Below are 19,636 nucleotides of genomic sequence, written 5' to 3' on the forward strand. Positions count from 1 at the left end.
TTAAGATTAGCTAGATCATTTTTCTCATAGCACAAGACATGTAATCATTACTTAGGCTGGAACACTGGGGCAGGCTACTTATTCTTCACTTGTGCAGTAATCAGCATGCTGGGGGCTCTGATTTATGACTGTGGTTTGTAGACATGATAAATAATGGAACAGTAACACATTATTAGACTTTGAGTCAGCATACTTCAAAGTGCATTATGATTTCCTCTTGTGCAGTCTTTGTTGCAGGTGGCTGGTATTGAAAAAAGTATGAGAACATTTGGGGTTCTGGCTGTAAATTCCCCTCTGTCCCAGGAGCACACAGAGGGAATGAAGTTTCAAAAGAATGACAATATTGTTCACTTCCAAAACATCAAGTGTCTTCATTCACCATATCAGTGTGAAAACAAGGGCACTAAAAACTTCTGATTTATTTTCAGGCATCTGATTAGATATTTTGAACTGAGGACGTGTTAATTTCCACCTGCAAGGTAGGAACCATAAGGTAGTTTTTAGTTTAGCTTCTCCACATAAGCATGCCTACATTGGAGTGCAAATCTCTAGATCAGCCTGGATCCCTAAAAAGGCATTCAGCATTTCTCTCTCATACCATTCACAGACTTCACATGGTAGGTTGTTTTACTTTAAGTAAAGTTTATTTTACTATTTAAGTTATTTTTTTGCTATTTAATTCTTTTTATCTTAATAATAAATGGTTTTTATCTAAATAACTGGCTATTTTTTTTTCTAGCTGAAAGTATCCTTTAAATAATATAAGTCCACACAAGCTACAGATCTGCAATGGAAGGAAAAAAGAGACAAGTACATAGGCAAACAATACTTTAAATGAACTGGACTTGTTTTTAGCTTGGAATTTAATCATGTGGGTTTCTGTTCTTGAATGGTCCCTTTCTTAGTTTCTGTAGCCTTGTTTCTTTGAATGAAAAGGTATCTTTCTAGCTCTGCATACTTGCAAACTTCCTGCTATGACACTACCCATGCAACAGTCAAAATTGTAAGTGAAAGGATAGAAACAGCATTTTACAGATACCACCACAGTTTTAAATCTGTATAGATTATATGGACAGCTATAAATTCTGCTTGGTCTGACATCTCTGGTTAATACCAAGACAGTTTTCTAGATTGCTTAAGGTTAAACTGTTGTGACTTTCTCTCTTAGACTTGTGAGTTCTGTATGGACACAAGACAAAACTGAGTCCTGCTCCCTCTAGAAGACAAAGCAAACCACTCGCTTACATGAAGATAAAACCTAGGCAGAGATGTGTACAATGTAGAGGGACTAGTGGTGAGAAAAATGACTTTTGTTTCTAGCTTCCCACACACTTCACAAGAAAGCTGTTCTTCACCTTTTTGCTTTCGGTGCTTACAAAGGAATAAATATTCTGCTTGCCAGAACTGATAAAAAATCTTTTTTATTTGAGTTGTTAGAGAGCTCTGAGATCTTTTTTAAAACCTAAGGCAATAGCAGTACATAGTACATAAGTAGACTGCTATAACCACAACATGTATTTCAGAAATTTCAATATGGTTCTTGTTTAACTAAAGTAAATGCTAAATGAGATCTGTTTATGCATGTATAGATAAATAGATATGTGGATAGAATTAATACAAAATTGCCAGGATGAATCTGATAAATTACCAGAAAATGAAAACACAGCGTTGTATTGATATAAAAAATTAGTTTCTATTAAGAATTCTAACAGATTAGTCAATAGTTTGTACTTCACCTGAGCCCATCAATTTCTGTTTTTAATCTTTTCCTCTCCATCACAAGACCCACAGTGTTTTCGTATCTCTGAGGAGAATGAGGTATCCTGGCAGGTAGCAGGAACATCTGTTAAATGAAATCAGAAGGTATCAGTGTCAGGAAGTCTTTGTTTTTTGAATTGTCCTTTTCCTGCCCCTTAACCTGAAAAGACTTCTGCTCCTTTCCCCACTTCTCCCCAACTTTTTGTTGATCCCGTGTTTCTCCTTTGCAGCTGCACCCACTCTGGTACCCACAGCCCTGCAAACACTGTTTCTTGTTTTCTCTGTGAATGATGACACAGTGACTGCAATCAGCACTGCCTTGATGGCAGGCAAGTTCTCTCCTGGTCTGATCACCATTTCCAGGCACAATTGAAATGAAAATCCAATCAATTTCTCATCTGAAATTTATAAACTTACTGCAATTTCTGAGTAATTGAAAGGGAATTAAAAAAGCAGATTTTTTTTATCTGCTCAATAAAATGTCTAAGCTAATCAGCCACATGTATCCTCCCAACACTTTGAGCACCTTTGATTGCATGATGAGGAGTGCTATTCTCTCCAGAAATAAATAACAAATATGAGGGGCTATTTTCTCATGCAAGTGACAAAGTGAATAGGCAACATGTGGTTAAGAGAAGTCTATTTTTGAAGCTTGAGAATAAACCCTTTCCTAGCAGCTAGCTGGTAAGCCTGTATTCTTCTCCAGTGCAGATGTTTTTGCTAAGGCTGGGCAGTCCATAGAGTTCCTCTGTCTACAAAATAGAGCTAATGACAGTGCCTCAGCAGTATTAGTGTCAGTCTTTCCACCAAGTGTGGTGTGCTCCTTTTCATTAGTGCTTCTCTTACATGCTGAGATCTCAGCTGGGTGTGCTCCTGCAGTGAAGTGTAATACCAGAAGACTCATAGCTGGAAAACGTGGATCTGTTTTGTCACTGAAAAAGTCGTAATGCTTTTAATGGCATTAAGCTATTGGGTTTAACATGCTTTCCATTTTAAAGGTTGTTTCCACCAGACCTAATAATCCTTTCAAAGACTAGAGTGTAGTCCAAGCTGTGTCAATAACCATGAGTGGCAGTTCTAGTACATCTAACTTGTAGTAACAGCCAGTGTCTATTCATGCTCTTGGTAAAAGCACTGCAATCTGTGCTTTAGCAAAAGTACTTCTCTAAGGAAAAATTGGATAGATTTTATTTGTAAATGGCTCTTTTAAAGCTGTTCTACTGTGATGGCTGGAAAGGCGAGCTGTGAGGACAAAAGAAGGCTGAAAATGTATGGATCACTTAAATTCCTCAGTTTAGGCAGTTTGTTTAATGGTGTGGGTGGGTGGGTGAGCAGTGTGTACCTGGCAAGGTGTAAATAAAAGACTGATCCAACTGAATTCACATAGCAGATCCCATGTTCTTGACTGAGAGAATGGGGTATTTGAATAGATATCCCAGATGTTCAGAGGGATTTTTATCTGTTATTGAAACAGTCAATTGTTGAACACAGTTTATTGTAGTTTCCTATTATTTACTTAAAATTTTCTATACTCCATTCAAGCTTTTGATTTTTTTTTTTTAATAAATCCTGATTCCATCTCTTGCACAGCAGGGATAAATTTGTTTCTAAATAACACATAAAACATTCATGTAATATACTAATGTACAACTATAACAGAAAACCAATCCTGTTTTACCTCCCCTTCTCGGATGACAACGTCTTTGTGTTTCCCATTTTCAATTATCTTCAAACACATATCTCCTTGAATCTGGTAAAAAAGCTGAAGAAATAAGAATATAGCATTAAGGCAGCTACTCCAAAACATTCTGTACTTTATATTCTCTATACAAAGAATGTGTGTATAAATACATTCCATTTGCAGTAGCAAGTATTTGCAGATTTTTTTCTAACAAAAACTGGCTTCTAAAATCTGTATATTTAAAAAAGTTACAGAATATGTATTATTTCTATTATCTTACTAAGAATTAACAATCTATCCAAGAAGTTTGTACGTGCATATAGAGCTATTCTCTGGACCTGGTGGAATTCCACTGTCCTGGTTTTATCCTTGGAATTATTTTTTGGAGGGCACAACATTACAGTTCAAGCAACCATTAATTACACACACAATATAGAAAGCTTAATTTCAGATGTAGCAGGGTCTTTAATCAATCAAATTATATGTAAATTCTCCAAATAAGCTCCAAATATGCACATACAGGTCTTTTTGTGTACTTTTTCAATTTTTTAATGGCGCTTTTTCATTTGGAAGATGTTCTGCTTTAACTTTGTGGATACCCTCAAATCCAGCAACAGCTGCTGCTCTTCCCGCTGTGTATATGTAAAAGGGTTGCATTCAAATTATGTATAAGGACAGAACCACTGAACTCAAATCTGTCTTTGGTAACCTTTCCTTGGCTGTTTTCAGACCAAAACCAGCTCTGCTGTTTGTGGGGGCTTGGAGGTGCTTAGGTACTCATGCTTCATGACAGAACTGGGTTACAATCTGTAAGCAGATCTGTATCTTTCACCTGAAATAATGGGCACATTCTCCCTCAATTTTATGTGTGCAGAACAATAATATTTCCAGAAGTCAATTCTGCCATGCTTTCCATGTTCCCTTTACCACATCTAGAAACCAGAGTGCTAGTGCAGCTGAAGTAGTCTGAAACATGACTCAAATTTAGAACTATCATTGAAAAAATCCCTTATTTATAGCAAGCCGCTACAATTTCATCAAAATGAAAAAAAAAATAGGGGAAAGAAGAAACCACTGAAGCATGAAAACCCCTTGAACTGAACTCTTTCCAACATTAGAAAAGCTTAATCAATTTTTAAATCAGTATTATTTTTGAAAGAGTTTTGAAATATTAATACATGCCCCTGGAATTGAAGATACACTCTCTGTGAACATGAGAAAGAATAAATATGCTGCCAAGGGAACAAAACAATAGGGAGAACTGAAGATACACTGGAAAAAAGCTCATGCTTAGAGCTTTCACATGAGTGAAAAGTTCACCTTGTGCCAGGGGCATCACTACAGATAAATTATAACTCTTGTCAAGAAGGCCACAGTGCCAAGCTACTGATCCTCACTGCAGTCTATTTCCCTGTGTTCTTTTGCTCTGGCTTTCTTTGGCATTTCCGAAGGGCAGCACCCAAAGGTACAGCTGCCCTCCTTCCACTGGGCATGACAGAGCATGATCTGAGTGGGGAAATGACCCCTCCTTCAGTTCATAGAAGATTCATCTAAAACTGTATGATCTAGATGGATTGTCACACCAGCTGTGGGTCATATGGCACTGATAATTCTGAAACTTAAAGTATCATTTTGGAAGTCTTGAGCTTTGGAGTGTTATTTCCCCTGCAGCTACTGGGGCAGCTATTACTCAACACATGCACAGGACATGTAGATGAGGGAAAGGACAACAGAGGTAGAGTTTATCCTGCTTCTGACATGAATAATGCAGCTGAGAAACCTTACTGGAAATTAAAAACTTGAGAGTGGATGTCAGCTATCCAGTTCAGAGGCGAAGCATCACAGTCATAAGGAAAGATTATAAACAGTAAGTTATGAATTAAAAGAACTGTTTTGCAGGGGGAGAGGAGGAATGATGTGGGCTACGCATTGTCAATGAAAATGTTTTTCTGACTGAATTTAAATAGTACCTTTCACTGTAAATTGTGGTCTATTCTTCAAGACTTTTTTTTCTTTTAAATTTCCTGAGTGCTTCAGTCATCCATAAATCATCTGGTGTAACTGTGATTAATATAAGTGGCAGCAATTAGTGAATCTACTGCTTTGCTTATAATATAACCTGAACTTTTGATCAAGGAAACTGTCAACTATTTAATATCTCAGTGAGTTACAGTCCACTCCCATTTCAGAGGCCAGATTGGCAACACAGTACTGTCTTTTTGTTGGAAACTTCTTTTTTCTAAATACTGACTGACTTTAGCCTTTAGGGCAAATCTGATGTTTTCCTAAGTCTCTCTTGGAAAAAAAAAAATATTTACATGTATATGTATGCATATACACAAATATATATGCCTATCCTCCTATAGGATAGTAAGCCAATAGAGTTCATATCACTTGAAAATATAAGCTTTCCCAGCTGTACTGTTCTTACTGGAATAATCTAGTATCCATTCTCCCCAGCAGTACTAAAACCTGAGGAAATATGCAATATTTCTGCTCTATTAACATCTTATTAATAACAAGGCCTCTTGTTACATGAAATGCATGTATCCCTTGTAGAAAAGCCTAGATTTGTATATTTCTACTGCATAATAACTCACAATTGGGCATTAATTTTGTCTTTCAGGGTGAAGAACGTGTCTCAAGGAAGAAAAAACGGTTGTTCACCATTCTTTTTATCATTTGTTACTAAATGTGATTATTTATTTATTACTGTATCTTCTTCCTTTCTTCTTCTTTTCCAGACTTCAGCATTTTGTTTAGTTTTCTGCTTACTATGTGGTATCTTCTCAATATGATTACACTAAAAACACCTCCTTTATTAATGCTCACCTTGCCTCTAGAAGTTATGAAGCACCTAGGAGTGCTTCTTTGCCCAAAGCACAACATTATTTCATAACATTGCTCAATATGATGATGAAAACTGCAGATATACCTATGAAACTCAAATGAAACCACCTTAAGACTGAGAGGGTTTTATAAAATTAGTTTTATAAATTTAATTTTCCTTAAATTTTCTTTGCTGTAGGAGAAATCCATCCTCCTTCCTTAGTCTGCTTCACCCTTTTTGATCAAGCTTCAAACCTGATGCTATTATGCCTGCAGGGGAAGGTAGCATGGCAGGTGCTGAAGCACTCTCAAGTCTGTACAGGGATATTCCGTTCTATTATGAATACTCATAGAATAAATTATGCTGGAATTTCTGGAGGCAAGGAGATGCACAGAGGTATCAAATCACTGTTGCCATCAGTGGAAGCATTGCTGAAGCTGCTTGTCTTGACAGAAACTTCAACAGGGTAGTAGAACAATTGGATACTACCTTAAAAGAAGCACAAATGTCATCATTATATTAGTGTGGTGAGAATTGCTCCTTCAAGAAGCATCTAGTAGTGGAAGAATACAGGATTTGCAACTGGCCTGTATTGACTAACTAAAAAACCCACAAGTCTATTTTATTTCATGTACAGCAGTGTATGTAATTAAATTTGTATCCACCTTTGATATCAAACTCTGCCTAGACACAGGACCCCAGAGCTCCATGAGGGCTTTGATAGCTGACAGCTTACTTACAAACCTCTAAAGAGACCTGCAATTAGCAGGATACTTTGAGTTCTTACTGCTTCTAAAAACGGAATTTGGGATTGTTCAACCACTTCTGGGATTAGGCTCTGGCTTGGTCTATTCTGGCTTTTATTGCTTGTCATATGGCTAAACATTAAATTAATTTCCAGAGCAAATCAAATTCTGATGTGGGAGTAGAGCCTGGGTGCTCTCCAGACTTCAGTGGTGTCTGATCTGTTTGAGTACAGAAAAACAATGTTCTCCATTTCTCATCACAAGGGTTTTTCAGCCATCAGAAGTCTACAAGACAAACAGATGAGGAAGGTAGAGAAAACTATGTTGAGGGCTTTTGGTATAGTTTGTTTTTTTATTTTCCTCTGTTTATTTACATATCATCTCTGAGACCCGAATACTAGCCAAAACTCAAAACTAGCCAACAATCTTATGCAGCAAAAATATTTCTGAAGACATAATCTCCTTCTGAGGCAAGAGAATTATCATTCTTATTACATTTTAATAGGAGCTTTGTTTCTTATTAAAATATCCCAAGAGTCTTTACCAGATAAATATGGGGTTTTTAAATGTAAAGAAGCAAAAATATTTCTTTTGCTTTGTTGTGATTCAGGTTCTCAGATTTATTTTGGATATAAACACCACAAAATAACCTATAGGAATGCTCACCTAGCCCCATTTTCCCCTTGTTTTCAGACATCCACTATCCTTATAAAACACAAAGGGCAAATTGATCTGATAGGGAAGAGTTTCTTAAAAGCATGCTGACTGGAGAATAGCATGCACTAGAAGGGGTCAGGCTGTATTTAGGCACATAATCTGTCAGAAACTGGAGCCAAGTCATACTTATGGTGTCTGTGGGAGAGGGAGAGAAAGAGAAATCAAAATTCAGGTCAAGAAAACTTGGATGACTTGTGGCAGATGTGACTTCAGACCTGTATCATGTTTCAAAGCATGAAGTTGTATCTCAGTCAGACCACGTGAATGTGCTAGAAGAAGCTGAACAGATCAACCAAGATGATCAAAGGAGGGGTATGGGTATTCTCAGTTCAGTCAGAGAGAAAGGAGAGTTTCTGCCAGGCTAGAGCCTGGGAAAGAATTGCAAAGGAATGTAAATAATTATCTATCTCTCTTACATTGTTTATAGATATGTTCACATTGTTTATAGGTAAGTTCTGCCACCGTGCATCATTCATTGCGCAGCAATGGAGTGAGATGTTTTTACTTTAAGACCAATGAATTTAGATGCTCTTCATAAAAAGAGTGATGTATTTGAAATAAATCAGTTGGAGTTCACATCATCTAGCCTGGAGTTCTTCTGTTCCCGTCCTGCCTCAACAGTGACCGCTGAGGGGGGACTCCTTCTCTGAGAGTTCTTTTTAGGACTACAGTATGAGGGCTTTGGTCTGTGGGGCTGTGCCAGTAATTAGGTGGCTCTATCCATAGGAAACAACCTAGATGCTGAGCAGCAGAAACTTAGGGTGAAATATAGCACAGTGAGAAGTGGGACTTCTAAATCCAAGTGGAGTTTGTGCCAATGCAAATGTGTTGCAGGTGGTGGATATATGGCTGATTTGAATTTCTCTGCATGGAACTGCACTGTTTTACAAAGACTCAACATCAGAATGTAAATTGTTAAAAAATCAAAGTCAGTTGAGATTCACTGTGTGTATAAGTGTGTGTGTAAGTGGTGGACGGGGTGGGTAAAGAGACAGCAGCCTAATTACTTTTGTGAGTTAAATCTGCTAACAGATTTAGCTGTTAGCATATCTCACTTTTCTCCAAAGCAGCCCACACAATGCAATAAATAAATTCTGAAATTCTTGTACTGGACCTAGGCTTTGTTATGATTGTAGGGTTTCTCTGTCATTAACTTTCTCCAAAATATATGGTCCCCTTGAGTTTTCACTTATTTCTTTGGAAGAGGGTTGTTTTTTTCTACCCTTAGGCTTTACAAGTGAAAATGCAATAAATACACCATGAAGCCTGTAGGCTATGTTAACACTGAAACTCTTCTTGTCACAAATGCTATGGTATGATGAAAAATCCAAGAAAAAGATATGTTGAGGACTGTTCCCTGGTACCTGCTGCCCCATAGCTGTGAGAGGCTGAGTACAAGAGGACATAGGACATAGCCTGAAGCTGTGCCAGGAGAGGCTTGGGGTGGACAGCAGAAAGAATTTCTTCGTGGAAAGGGTTGTCAGGCATTGAAGAGTCATCATTCCTGGAGGTGTTCAGAAACAACTGGACATGACACTCAGTGCTATGGCCTAGATGACAAGGTGGTTTCAGTCAAAGGTTGGACTCAATGATCTTGGCATTTTTTTCCAGCCTTAGTGATTCTGTGGCTCTGTGTTCATGTCAGGCCTGCCACAGAAACTTTCAGTGGCCTCATCAAGTTGACTGCACAAGAATTGCAGTCAGTAGTCCATGGAACCCAAAACTCTCTTGACAAATGAGGTACATAAAAAATAATGATTCATTAGAAACTCTCAGAACTCATTATGCAGCTCAAACACTTCCTAGAAAGTTCTGTCAGTATTAGATACATAGGTCCATTCTCATAGCACTTTTTTGCCATGTTCCAACAGAAGATGCATTTCCCAAAGCATTTCATTTTGAATGAGTCTGATTTAGAGGCAGAGAATGTTCAAGTAGATGTTTGCTGACTACCTCTATTCTGATGGAGAAGGGAGAAAAAGGGAACTTGACAAATAAGAATGAATATGACAGCCGAAGACTGTGAATGGTTTAACTCTTGTAAGGTGCAGCTTCATATTTCTCTTTAAAAAACCTCCCCAATGTAACACAGTGTCAGGTATGAGACTCTTTGTGCAGAATGGAAGCAAAGTGGTAGTGCACAGAAGTTTAAGAAGGTGGTGAAGAGCTACAGAGAAAACTAAGAAAATAAGAGTTATTTAGGAAATGCCTGCTTGTTGAGAGGAGAAAAGAAATTGTGCGAGACTAGCTGTCATTTTAGCCTAAATGGCTGTTCAGGAGAAAATTTTAAAAGGCTTTGAAGAGACTTCAAATCAAGCCTCGCTTTTTTTTCCCTCCTAATTAGCCAGTCAGACCTAATCATCCTGATACACCTGCACATTAATGGCACCAGCAGAGAGCAGCTCGGGGGAGCAGGCGGATGCTCCTCAGCCCTTATCTCTGCGTGCCAACCCTTTGCTGCTGTGAACTGCAGGCTTTCAAATGCAAGTTCTGCCACAGGACACTCCATGAACGGTGTGATAACAGGCATGAGATAGTGAGTGGACAGATATAAACAATCCTAAATGTAACTTTCTCTCCAAACCAGCCCTTCTTTGCTATGAGAATACCAAAAGTAGAACAGCATCAGCTAAATTTGCCTGAAGGATTTGTGGGTTTTCGCGTTCGTGATTTGGCCTGCTGACAGTATGTCTATATAGTTTGCCTCCAAATTATCACCTAGAACTATAAATTACCCTTTTCCTGACAAAATAATGAGCTGAACGTGGCTTTGAATTTTTTTTTTTTTTAATCCCAAGTCTAATTTAGGAATATGCCTTTTTGCCAGGATACTCTATCTCACAATTCTTCTCTAATGAAAAACATTAGTTCTGAGTTAGATCACAGGAAGCTGTAAATGTGTCTGATAAAAAGCTATGGTAAAATGCAATGAATAACTATAATGCAATTAATAACTTCTATAAAACTGAATAAAACTGGCCCATATGTTAAACTGGTACATAACTTATAATGCTTCTGATGTGTGTATTGCCAATTTTCTGATGTGATAGGGTTGTTATGTTTCCATTTTTGGTTTCTGAGTAATTGTGGGAAGCTTACTATATAAATGAGCATGTACTGCTTCCTAAAAAGCCTTGCTTCCACTTGAGTTAGCAATAACATCAATATGCAACAGTAAATTAAAAACTATGCCTTTATAGATATGGCTAACTTTTTATATTGTTGAGAAGTCATATAAAGAGTTGATAAAAGGGTAGGCCAAGTTATTTACAAATACAGAACATCTTGTAACATTAAAAAAAAAAAAAAAAAAAGGTTAAATTAAGTCTGCCTAACTTTGATTTTAAGGAATCCCAAGCAGCATGATGGCCTGGTCCCAGGGGATGCCAGAACTCTCCCTGCACAGCCCATGAGAAGGGGATACAGTGGACTGTGCTGGTAACCTGTCATGTGATGGATGATGGATGTGCCTGTGGCTGGGAGATGGTAGTGATAATCCAACACAGGTGAGAGTCACCCAGAGATAACTCAGCATCTGCTCTTCCAAAGCTGTGTGTCTGTAAATGCTACACACACCTGCACAGCACAGTTAGAACATGAAATCAATGAAGGCTCTTGTGAAATGCTGGCATGGGTCTGGGGAGAAATGATTCAATAAGTAATGAATTTTTCTTTCTCTTCAAAAGGATTTATAGAAACTTGATCCACTTCTGCCTTAAACTATGTAGATGCTTAGGCCTGAGTTTCCAAAGATACTTAAAATTAGGTTGCCAAATGTCATTGGAATGACACAAAGTTAAATTATTCTGCTGGGAAGGAAGGCAAATTGTCTCCATCCTGATACCCTTACTTCCAGGCCTCTAGTAATCAACTTTCCCTTAGGATTCTTTCAGAGCCAGTGGTGGAGAAGTCTCTAGACTGAGCAAGCAATTCCAAGAAAAAGACAGTAAATAAAGAAGGTGTAAGTTGTTACAATTTTCTTAGGTTTCTACTCTTTCTTCCTCCGTGCTGCATTTGGCACAATGGCTACTCAAAACAAAGTTGGAATGACTTTGAGCCACCAGTGGAATGGCTTTGAGCACAGGGGAATGATGTGAAAAATATGTAAAGACTCTTTTCTTTCCAAACTCAAATGAAAGCTGAAAAGCTGATGATTCTCACAAAGTCCACAAAAAATGTAATTAGTGAATTATTTTTGATTTTTGAATGCCAAACTTACTTTTGAAATACAGACCAATCTTCTGCAATAAAATATTGTTTTAAAAACATCATTACCTGATATAAAATATCAGATAATAAAATATATCAGGACATAAAATATCCTAAATAAAAATAAAATATCAGGGTATAAAATATCCTTATCAAATATCATTAAAATTCAGTTCCAAAATGTTGAAATTAGACACTTGGATATGTCAGAACACTTTCTCTAGTTTCCTGTTGGAAATTAATTGCAGCAAAACAGAAATGATCGCATTTTGTTTCAAACAAAATGTGCAGATAAATGTATGGTTCTGGTAAATGATTCTGTTTAAGCCTATGAATATATCTAATAAATACATCAGCACTGAGCCTGGAATTTCTAATCTGTAGCTACATTTAATCATTATAGATAAATCAGAGTAATATAAACAACCTGTAGGTTACCTCTTCTCCTTCTTCAATATGATAATCCTTCCTTTCATTTGGCCCTCCAACAAACATCACATTTAATTGATAGCGATGCCTAGAAGAGAAAGTGACATTTTGAAGTTACTTCTATTCATGATGTTCTTTATTTCATTTATTTTTTAAAATTCCTTTGGTACAGTGAGTCAATGCAATAATGTTGAGTGGAAAGCAACAGCCAGTACAAGAACTCATAGACCTTGGACTTATCTCTCTGCTCTGGCACTGTCCTGTTGGGTGACCTGAGGCCAACTACCTTCCTCCTGGTGTTTCAATGCCTCCAGCTATGAAAAGAGGACAACAATAGCTGCCAGCTGTGAAAAGAGCTTTGATTTGAAAAGATAAAAAATGTTACCTAAGAGACAGGAACTAGAAAAGAGGCTTTTCAACCTGAGCTGATTATGTAAAGGTAAAACTCTGAAAAGTTAATAAAGGTAAAAAACATACTTTTCCCCCCCACATTGGTGGAATTACCAGCGATACTGATGGTAGGAATTGCCAGCTAATTTCTGTTCTGTTTATACTGGTTTTGCTAAGCTGGAATAACATTACAATGGTTTCATTTTGGTTGTGGCTATTTCCGAAAAGAAGATTCCAGGCCATTTCTTAACTCTGCCGCTCTTAAGAGCCCTAGTGAGCACTCCTCTCAGCTATCACAAGGAATGGCTATCACCCCAATTACCTATCAGTCCACTCACACTAATAAAAAGGTAAGGTAGTAGTTTTTCCTTTGATAAACAAACCCCTCAAAATCAGGGCCTGTTAGCTGTGAATCAAAATTTGTTTGCCTGCTGTTTGCCAAGTGAACTGAGGTGTATTAACCTCTGCTTTGCAATGAGGAGGTTCTGGGCAGTAACATGGAACCAGCAGGGCCATGATCCCCTGAAACACAGGGAACAACAGCAACTTGTCCCTGTGTCATCACCTTGTAAGCCTTAATTGAGAGAGGCTGGTTTGAGTGGTGGCACATACATATTCAGTCTGCTACCGTTATCACTTTTTCTGTAAAGAGTATTTAAATGATAATAACCAACACAGTGAGGTCTAGTAATGCAGACATAACAAGTAACAGTGACAAATTAGTTGGTCAAGTAAAACTAAAGAATTAGAATGACTGCTCTCTGCATAGGAAGCTGTATATTTTATATCACTGGGCTTCATATCTGTACCATAAAATAAGGAACTGAAATCCTAATTGTTTGTACCATGCCGATTTAATATTAATTTTCAACAGCACACTGTAATGCTTCTGCATTAATGAACACTTCTACTAAAGAAGGGCAGGATGACACAAACAGCAGCAATACAGATAATAATTAATGAAATAAATGCAAATCAACACTGAAGAATAGAATAAGAGAAAGGCAATCTGTGAATACCTTGTAATCTACTGTTAAAATGGGTTAGGTTTTTCTTAATAGACAGTTTTGTTATTAGTTATTTGTTATTTGTTATTTGTTATTTGTTATTTGTTATTAGTTTTGTTATTAGTTCACTAAGTAAAAGTGAAAATACTGCTATAAAGCAATTACTGCTTGACTTCCTAATTTGGCAAATCTATGTTTATTTACCCCACAGATTTACCTGGACTTTATATAATAAACAGGCTATAGGTTAATCATTCAATCATTAACAAATGTATACTGACACCATCAAAAAAATCCAGCTATGAAATATGACCAGGAACTTCAATAGGTAAGTTTGTCCACCTTGCTAAATAAAGTTGTCTGGTTAATATAATTGCTTTAAATATTGTTCTATTTAACAATTATTTATTGTTATGAAATATCATAGCAAAGAAAAATTTCAGTTAAGACTGCCAAAATGCAGTTAAGAGTACTGTAAAGGTTTCATGGATGAGAAAATTCCTTGACTCTACTATTGTTAGAATGAGAACCTAATAAATGGACTATTAAGTTTTCCATAATCTTACATTTCTCTTCTCATCCTCATAAAGAAAATGATACCAGCAGGTAACCCTTCAAATACATTATAAGACTACAAAGAATCAGTGGGTCCATGACCACACTTAATAGTCCTTTTGGTAAGCATCATATTTTGAACTCAGAAGAAGAGCTTTAGAAGTACCTGTAAAAATCAGCTGTGTCAAGGAGTTTGATTTTGTGTTAATTACTCATTGTTGAGGTTAAAAAGCATTTAAACTTACAAGATAGTTTCATTAAAATATAATGTCAGAGCTGAAATTTAATTAGATGTATAGTTTTCTTGACTCTGGTAAAACTCTGAATAGGCAGTAATTTAGGAATTGAGGTTTTGTGTTGAAATCCCAAATAGGTATTTAGAAATTGTGATCCTCTCAAATATAGGGAACACAATGTCATAAAAGCCTGAAAGCTGTAATAACTTTAGATACCAAAAGCCCTACTGTTCTGCTGTGAGACCAAGTTTCAACTGTTAAGTCTCCCTTGAACCAAAGTAAGTAACTAAATTTCAAAGTGGTTGCCTTCCAATGAGGCAGTAGGACACAGTAAGAAGAGTGCATGATACATCTCAGCACATATAGGATCAAGCCTTTGAAAAAATGTTGAAAATCTATTAGTTGCTTCTTGAAAAATCACCTAAAACCTTTTGGAAAACCCTGAAAGCATTTAGATAGCACCAGGTGCAGGTGGTGGTAGACTCAGAATCCATGCAGTAGATGGTTTTACTCTCCTACATAAGCTAAAACCATGTTGGAAAAATAGATTTTGTTTTAAACTATGCAATTTTTATAATGAAAAATGTTTCTCATTTTATTGTAACTTCTTAAAATGCTTATGGGCAAAGGTCTGCGATAGATGCCACATTCCAGATTTACTCAAGGTTTACAAAGAACTACTAGTAAGCAGTACAGAACAGTGCAGTAAACACAAAGAAGATTCATCATACTGATAGGGAATATAATAACACAACTCCACATCATATATATAAAATACTAAAATTTTCCTGTTATCATTGGTAAGCTTCAGAAATGAATATGCTTCATAAAATGCTTCCTAAATCCATTTTGAAAATTAAAGAAATGGGAACACTTGTAGTGATTCAAATTTCAGAATTTTTCAGTCCTACACACAGCTGTAGTTTCAACACAGACATGGCAGTAAGGATGTATTTTTTGCTTTTTATTTGTCTTGTAACCATTGCTTTGAAAATTAAGCTTTGCCCCTGTGAATGTAAATTAATATCACTGATACATTACTGCCCATTCAGCTTTTCATTAGGGATAGCACTTAAGGGAAGGGCAAGAAGCATATTTTTTGATCTTTTTTAATGACTAAAATTGTAAAGATAGTATTTTTTTAAATTAAAGTCAAGAAAATGATTTTTCATTTCTTTATAAAACCTGGGTCTATGTCACTCTTTAGACAGAATACTTTCTAATGAAAGCTTTCTGCATACAGTTTTAGACAAAATATTTTCTCCTCAGCTTCACTGACAAAGAAATCCTTGTTAATATTCTGACACGTTGGAATTTGTTCACAAGCTTTGACACAGAGCATGTGCAAGGTATACATACAACTGCACAATGCCCACACTTTTATTCCTTATACTGGTTTTCTCATTCAGAATACTGTAAATGGAGCCTTCAGGCTCTCTACTCTCCTCCCCTAACAGATCTGGAAATGCTCTGGAAATCTGATCCTCTGGTACTGCTGCCCTTCCTTTTTCCTTGTTTTTCAGTGATATACCCTTCTGAATTTGTTTGCTCCTGCAGCTTTGGCTCCTCTGTGATGTTGGAATGGTTCTCAGCAGCTTTAGCTAATTCAGGTTGTAATTTGGTTTTGCATGTGATGCCATCTCCTCGGATTACTAGGAGTTTGTTTTCACAGAGCCTGACACAAATTCTCTTAACTCAGTCTCCGTGCCTACAAGTGACTTTGAGTTGAGACAAGTATCTTGTATTCAAGTTGATCTTTGCAGATTCTGCTGTGTTATTGCACTCAGATTATTGTCAGATTTCACTTGCTTTCTTTGGAACAGCACTGTCTGCAGCTGGAGATGAACTATGGTTCCTTATTAATCTTTACAATGTATGCATTTTTGCAGCTTCCTCTTATAGCTAGAAATATTTGTATATATAATAACTTGGTAAAAAAAAAATCTTCATTTACTTACATAAGCTTATTGCAAACAGGTGGCAAAAAGGCAGTTTTGTTTTCTTCTATCCATTTTCTTACATTCACAAGAAGCTCCATGGTCCACCACCTCTGAAATTTTGCCCAAGATATCAGAATTTGAAGAGTGCTTTTTTTTTGAGCAGACTGCCTGTGATTCCAACCCCAGTGTTCAGAGGATTGGCTGGTAGGAGAGGTGGCTTCAGTGTCAAAAGGGACAGGTTCATCAGTCAAAGGTTACTTCATAGGGAGCACTAATCCTCCAGCAGTTTGGCTAATAATTGACTAGTATTTTAAAAATATAATTTTTTTTTTTTTTTTTTTTTGAGACTAAGTTTCTTAATTCTCTTTACTGCATCTACTGGAGTGTGAACATTACCTCTACAAAAACGGCCAGTCAGAAAAGAAGTCAGAAAAAATGGGTGAGGCTGGGGCATTCACTCCTTTCAAGTCTGATACCAAAACCTCCCTTCAACATTCTAAGGCTGAATGTTTGTGGTATATGTATTTGTTTGAAAATACTGGGATCTTCTTTTGCCAAGTAGCCAAAATACAGATGTCTCCTGCATTTGTAAGACCAAGAGTAGCTGTCCCTAAATGCTCATCTTAATTTGATCTGCTCTGCCAATGTTATAGCAGGGCTTGTGGAGAGCTGACCCTGATTCTGTGGTGCCCTTTGGGAAAGTACAGCATACTGCCATCAACTTGTCAGGCAAATAAGTAACTGAGAAGAACCAGACATTCCAGATCTTCATTAGTCTTTATTCCCTCACAAGTTGCTCTTCAAGATCTACACAGTTGCTCTAGGACTGCTCACTCTGTTCCCTGTCACCTCCAATTTTTAAAAACAAATAAATCAATAAACAGTCTCCAAACACATGAAATGAGTGGGCAAACAAAAAAATCCCAAGACATTACAATATCTTAGCACTTTGCTCTTGATGTATCTCAGTCTTCTACTTTTATCTACGCTGTGCTTAGTGGGTGAATGTGTATGGGTATAAGGTGATTAAATTATCTGGTTAAAAGTGAGTAGTACATTCTCCCTGGCTTGCACATATGAGCAGTGCAGCTACAGGCCTGAAAATTCAGCACGATGAGCAGTACAAAATTAAGAGTTTTTAAACTCATCCTGTTGTAATTTTCCACCAGAAGAAAGCAACAGAGTGTGACTTTGAACTAATACTTTGCTTTTATCAAATATTTGTAAGAGTGACTCTATTTTACCTTTGTCTCTATCACTTCTTTGCACTTTAGTTAAAACTCACTGTGTAATTTATAAAACAGGAAAAAAATCCATTCATTTTTGGATAAAAAGATCCACATGTGGATTACAGTTCCACTGTATTAATACAATCACAATGGGACTAGCTGTAATTTCCTCTGAAATAAGCTCAAAGTTGTTCTTATTTCATTCAATTACAAAACACCACTGCCACATCACTTATTTAACACATGAAATTTCTACCAACAGAATGGCTTCTGTTGGTGAGACACCACCTCAACAGCAAACACATAGGGCCTGGTTTTGAACTTACAGACAGGTACATTTTGGTACTTTTTGTTCTGTAGGCTGCTGGCAGTTCTGCTCTTAGCTATGAAGGAAAGAGAGCTTCTATTGGAAATGCACTTTCACTTAGAGGCTTATAACCTAGATTGGCAGGACTGGAGAAGTGCAGACACTAGTTAATGATCATAGTTTTGTAAAGCTCTCCCTCATCATTAGCAACTTGTATTGCAGAGCAGGACTCCATTTGTTGGGCAGGAAAGCCAAGAGACTCTACAGAGTCACAGTAGGAAAAAACACAGATCCTGGAACTGATTGAGCCAATCTTTGTTCATCACAGTGTTAAAGTACCAGTCTTAACTGCAGGGCTCTTGTCCACAACCACTGTTCTAATCCCTCATCTCCACTTTTTCCCACCAGGCAGAATACAAGGTACTATTACCTGCAGAGAAAGTTTCTCAGTTGCAGGCTCATAAATCCATTTTGTGGCTGGTATGAGGTATGAAAACCTGACAGTTAAACCTACTCAGGAAGGAAACAAAGTCCACTTACAAAATTCACCATTAATATAGGACTGAGGCTATTATCACAGGGTAGCATTTTCTGTAACCTTCCGAAAATCAGTAGGTTCTGAAAAATGAAGTTAATTGCTACTTCATGCATATAATAGTGGAGCTAAGGAATGCAGATAAATGCATGGTATGAAAGGTTATGAAACTGTTTCTGAGAAGAGTACTGGAGAGGCAAAGATAAGAACCAGTGATGCACTTACTCGGGTCTCTGCAACATCCGAGTAAGTGCATCTCATACACCTCAGGAACTAACTGGGGCCTGGATTTTTCTTGCTAGTCTGCTTCATGATGGCTCTTCACATCCATCAGAGTCTGTTCCAGCACCTGGGGTTTCTTCCTTTTGGCCCTGATCTTTCCTTTTATGCAAAGGCAAGGACTCGACGTGTAACCTTTTGCTGCCAAAGGAGTGCAAGAGTACTGAAGCACAGAACTGTTACATGAAAATAATTCATTTATTGCATTGAGGGTACAGGAAAAAAGAGTTACTGGAAAAAGTTGCATTTTGGACAACACTATTTTTCTACCTTCCTCAGTCACCAAACCCATTAGAGACTTAAATTTACAAGCTTGTATCCAGCAAGAAAAATATGTTAACAAAAGAATACAAATCAAATACTGACACTGGGCTATATACTTTTTAATCTACATTCTTGATACTACCTTTTTATCTCCCCACAGCTATCTTTGTGCTGTATAGACTATTTTGTTACCATAATGATGTAAAGGGTAATGAAGGCTGCTGCTGTTTTCTGGTATGCCATAGGTACACCTATATGATGGAAAATTTCTCACAAGAAATGAGCTGCCAGTTCTCCTTGCCAAGCCAGACACCTTAATCAAGGATTACACACAGCAGTTGCATGCTGCTTCACCTGTCAGTGGTGCATATAATGGAAATATATTTTAGGTAATGTCCACAGTAATAATATAATCAGAAGAAAAAGTTCCTTGGCAAGTGAGCTGACACTCTGAATGGAGAGGAGATGCTTCTCATTTACCACGGGGATCATGGGGGAAGAGAGGAAGTGGAGTCACACTTGGG

General features: G+C 37.2%; 1 protein-coding gene and 1 long non-coding RNA gene across 2 annotated transcripts in view; one reads left to right on the forward strand and one right to left on the reverse strand.

Moving 5' to 3' along the window:
* Window positions 1-6,156, forward strand: part of LOC116183367 (uncharacterized) — a 32,337-nt gene extending 26,181 nt beyond the window's left edge. The window contains exon 2 of the long non-coding RNA XR_004147972.2: window positions 6,066-6,156. This is a non-coding gene — a long non-coding RNA (uncharacterized LOC116183367). The remainder of the gene's footprint in view (window positions 1-6,065) is intronic.
* The window catches only part of HAAO (3-hydroxyanthranilate 3,4-dioxygenase), a 33,805-nt gene extending 17,088 nt beyond the window's left edge, over window positions 1-16,717 (reverse strand). Inside the window, exons 1-4 of the mRNA XM_021526429.2 lie at window positions 16,517-16,717; window positions 12,380-12,458; window positions 3,437-3,520; window positions 1,737-1,843 (exon numbers count right to left, since the gene is read on the reverse strand). Coding sequence (XP_021382104.1) covers window positions 1,737-1,843; window positions 3,437-3,520; window positions 12,380-12,458; window positions 16,517-16,596 — 350 coding nt within the window. The 5' untranslated portion in view covers window positions 16,597-16,717. The remainder of the gene's footprint in view (window positions 1-1,736; window positions 1,844-3,436; window positions 3,521-12,379; window positions 12,459-16,516) is intronic.
* Between the last annotated feature and the right edge of the window lie 2,919 nt (window positions 16,718-19,636).

The sequence above is a fragment of the Lonchura striata genome, chromosome 3, assembly GCF_046129695.1.
Source record: "Lonchura striata isolate bLonStr1 chromosome 3, bLonStr1.mat, whole genome shotgun sequence".
NCBI classification, from domain to species: domain Eukaryota; kingdom Metazoa; phylum Chordata; class Aves; order Passeriformes; family Estrildidae; genus Lonchura; species Lonchura striata.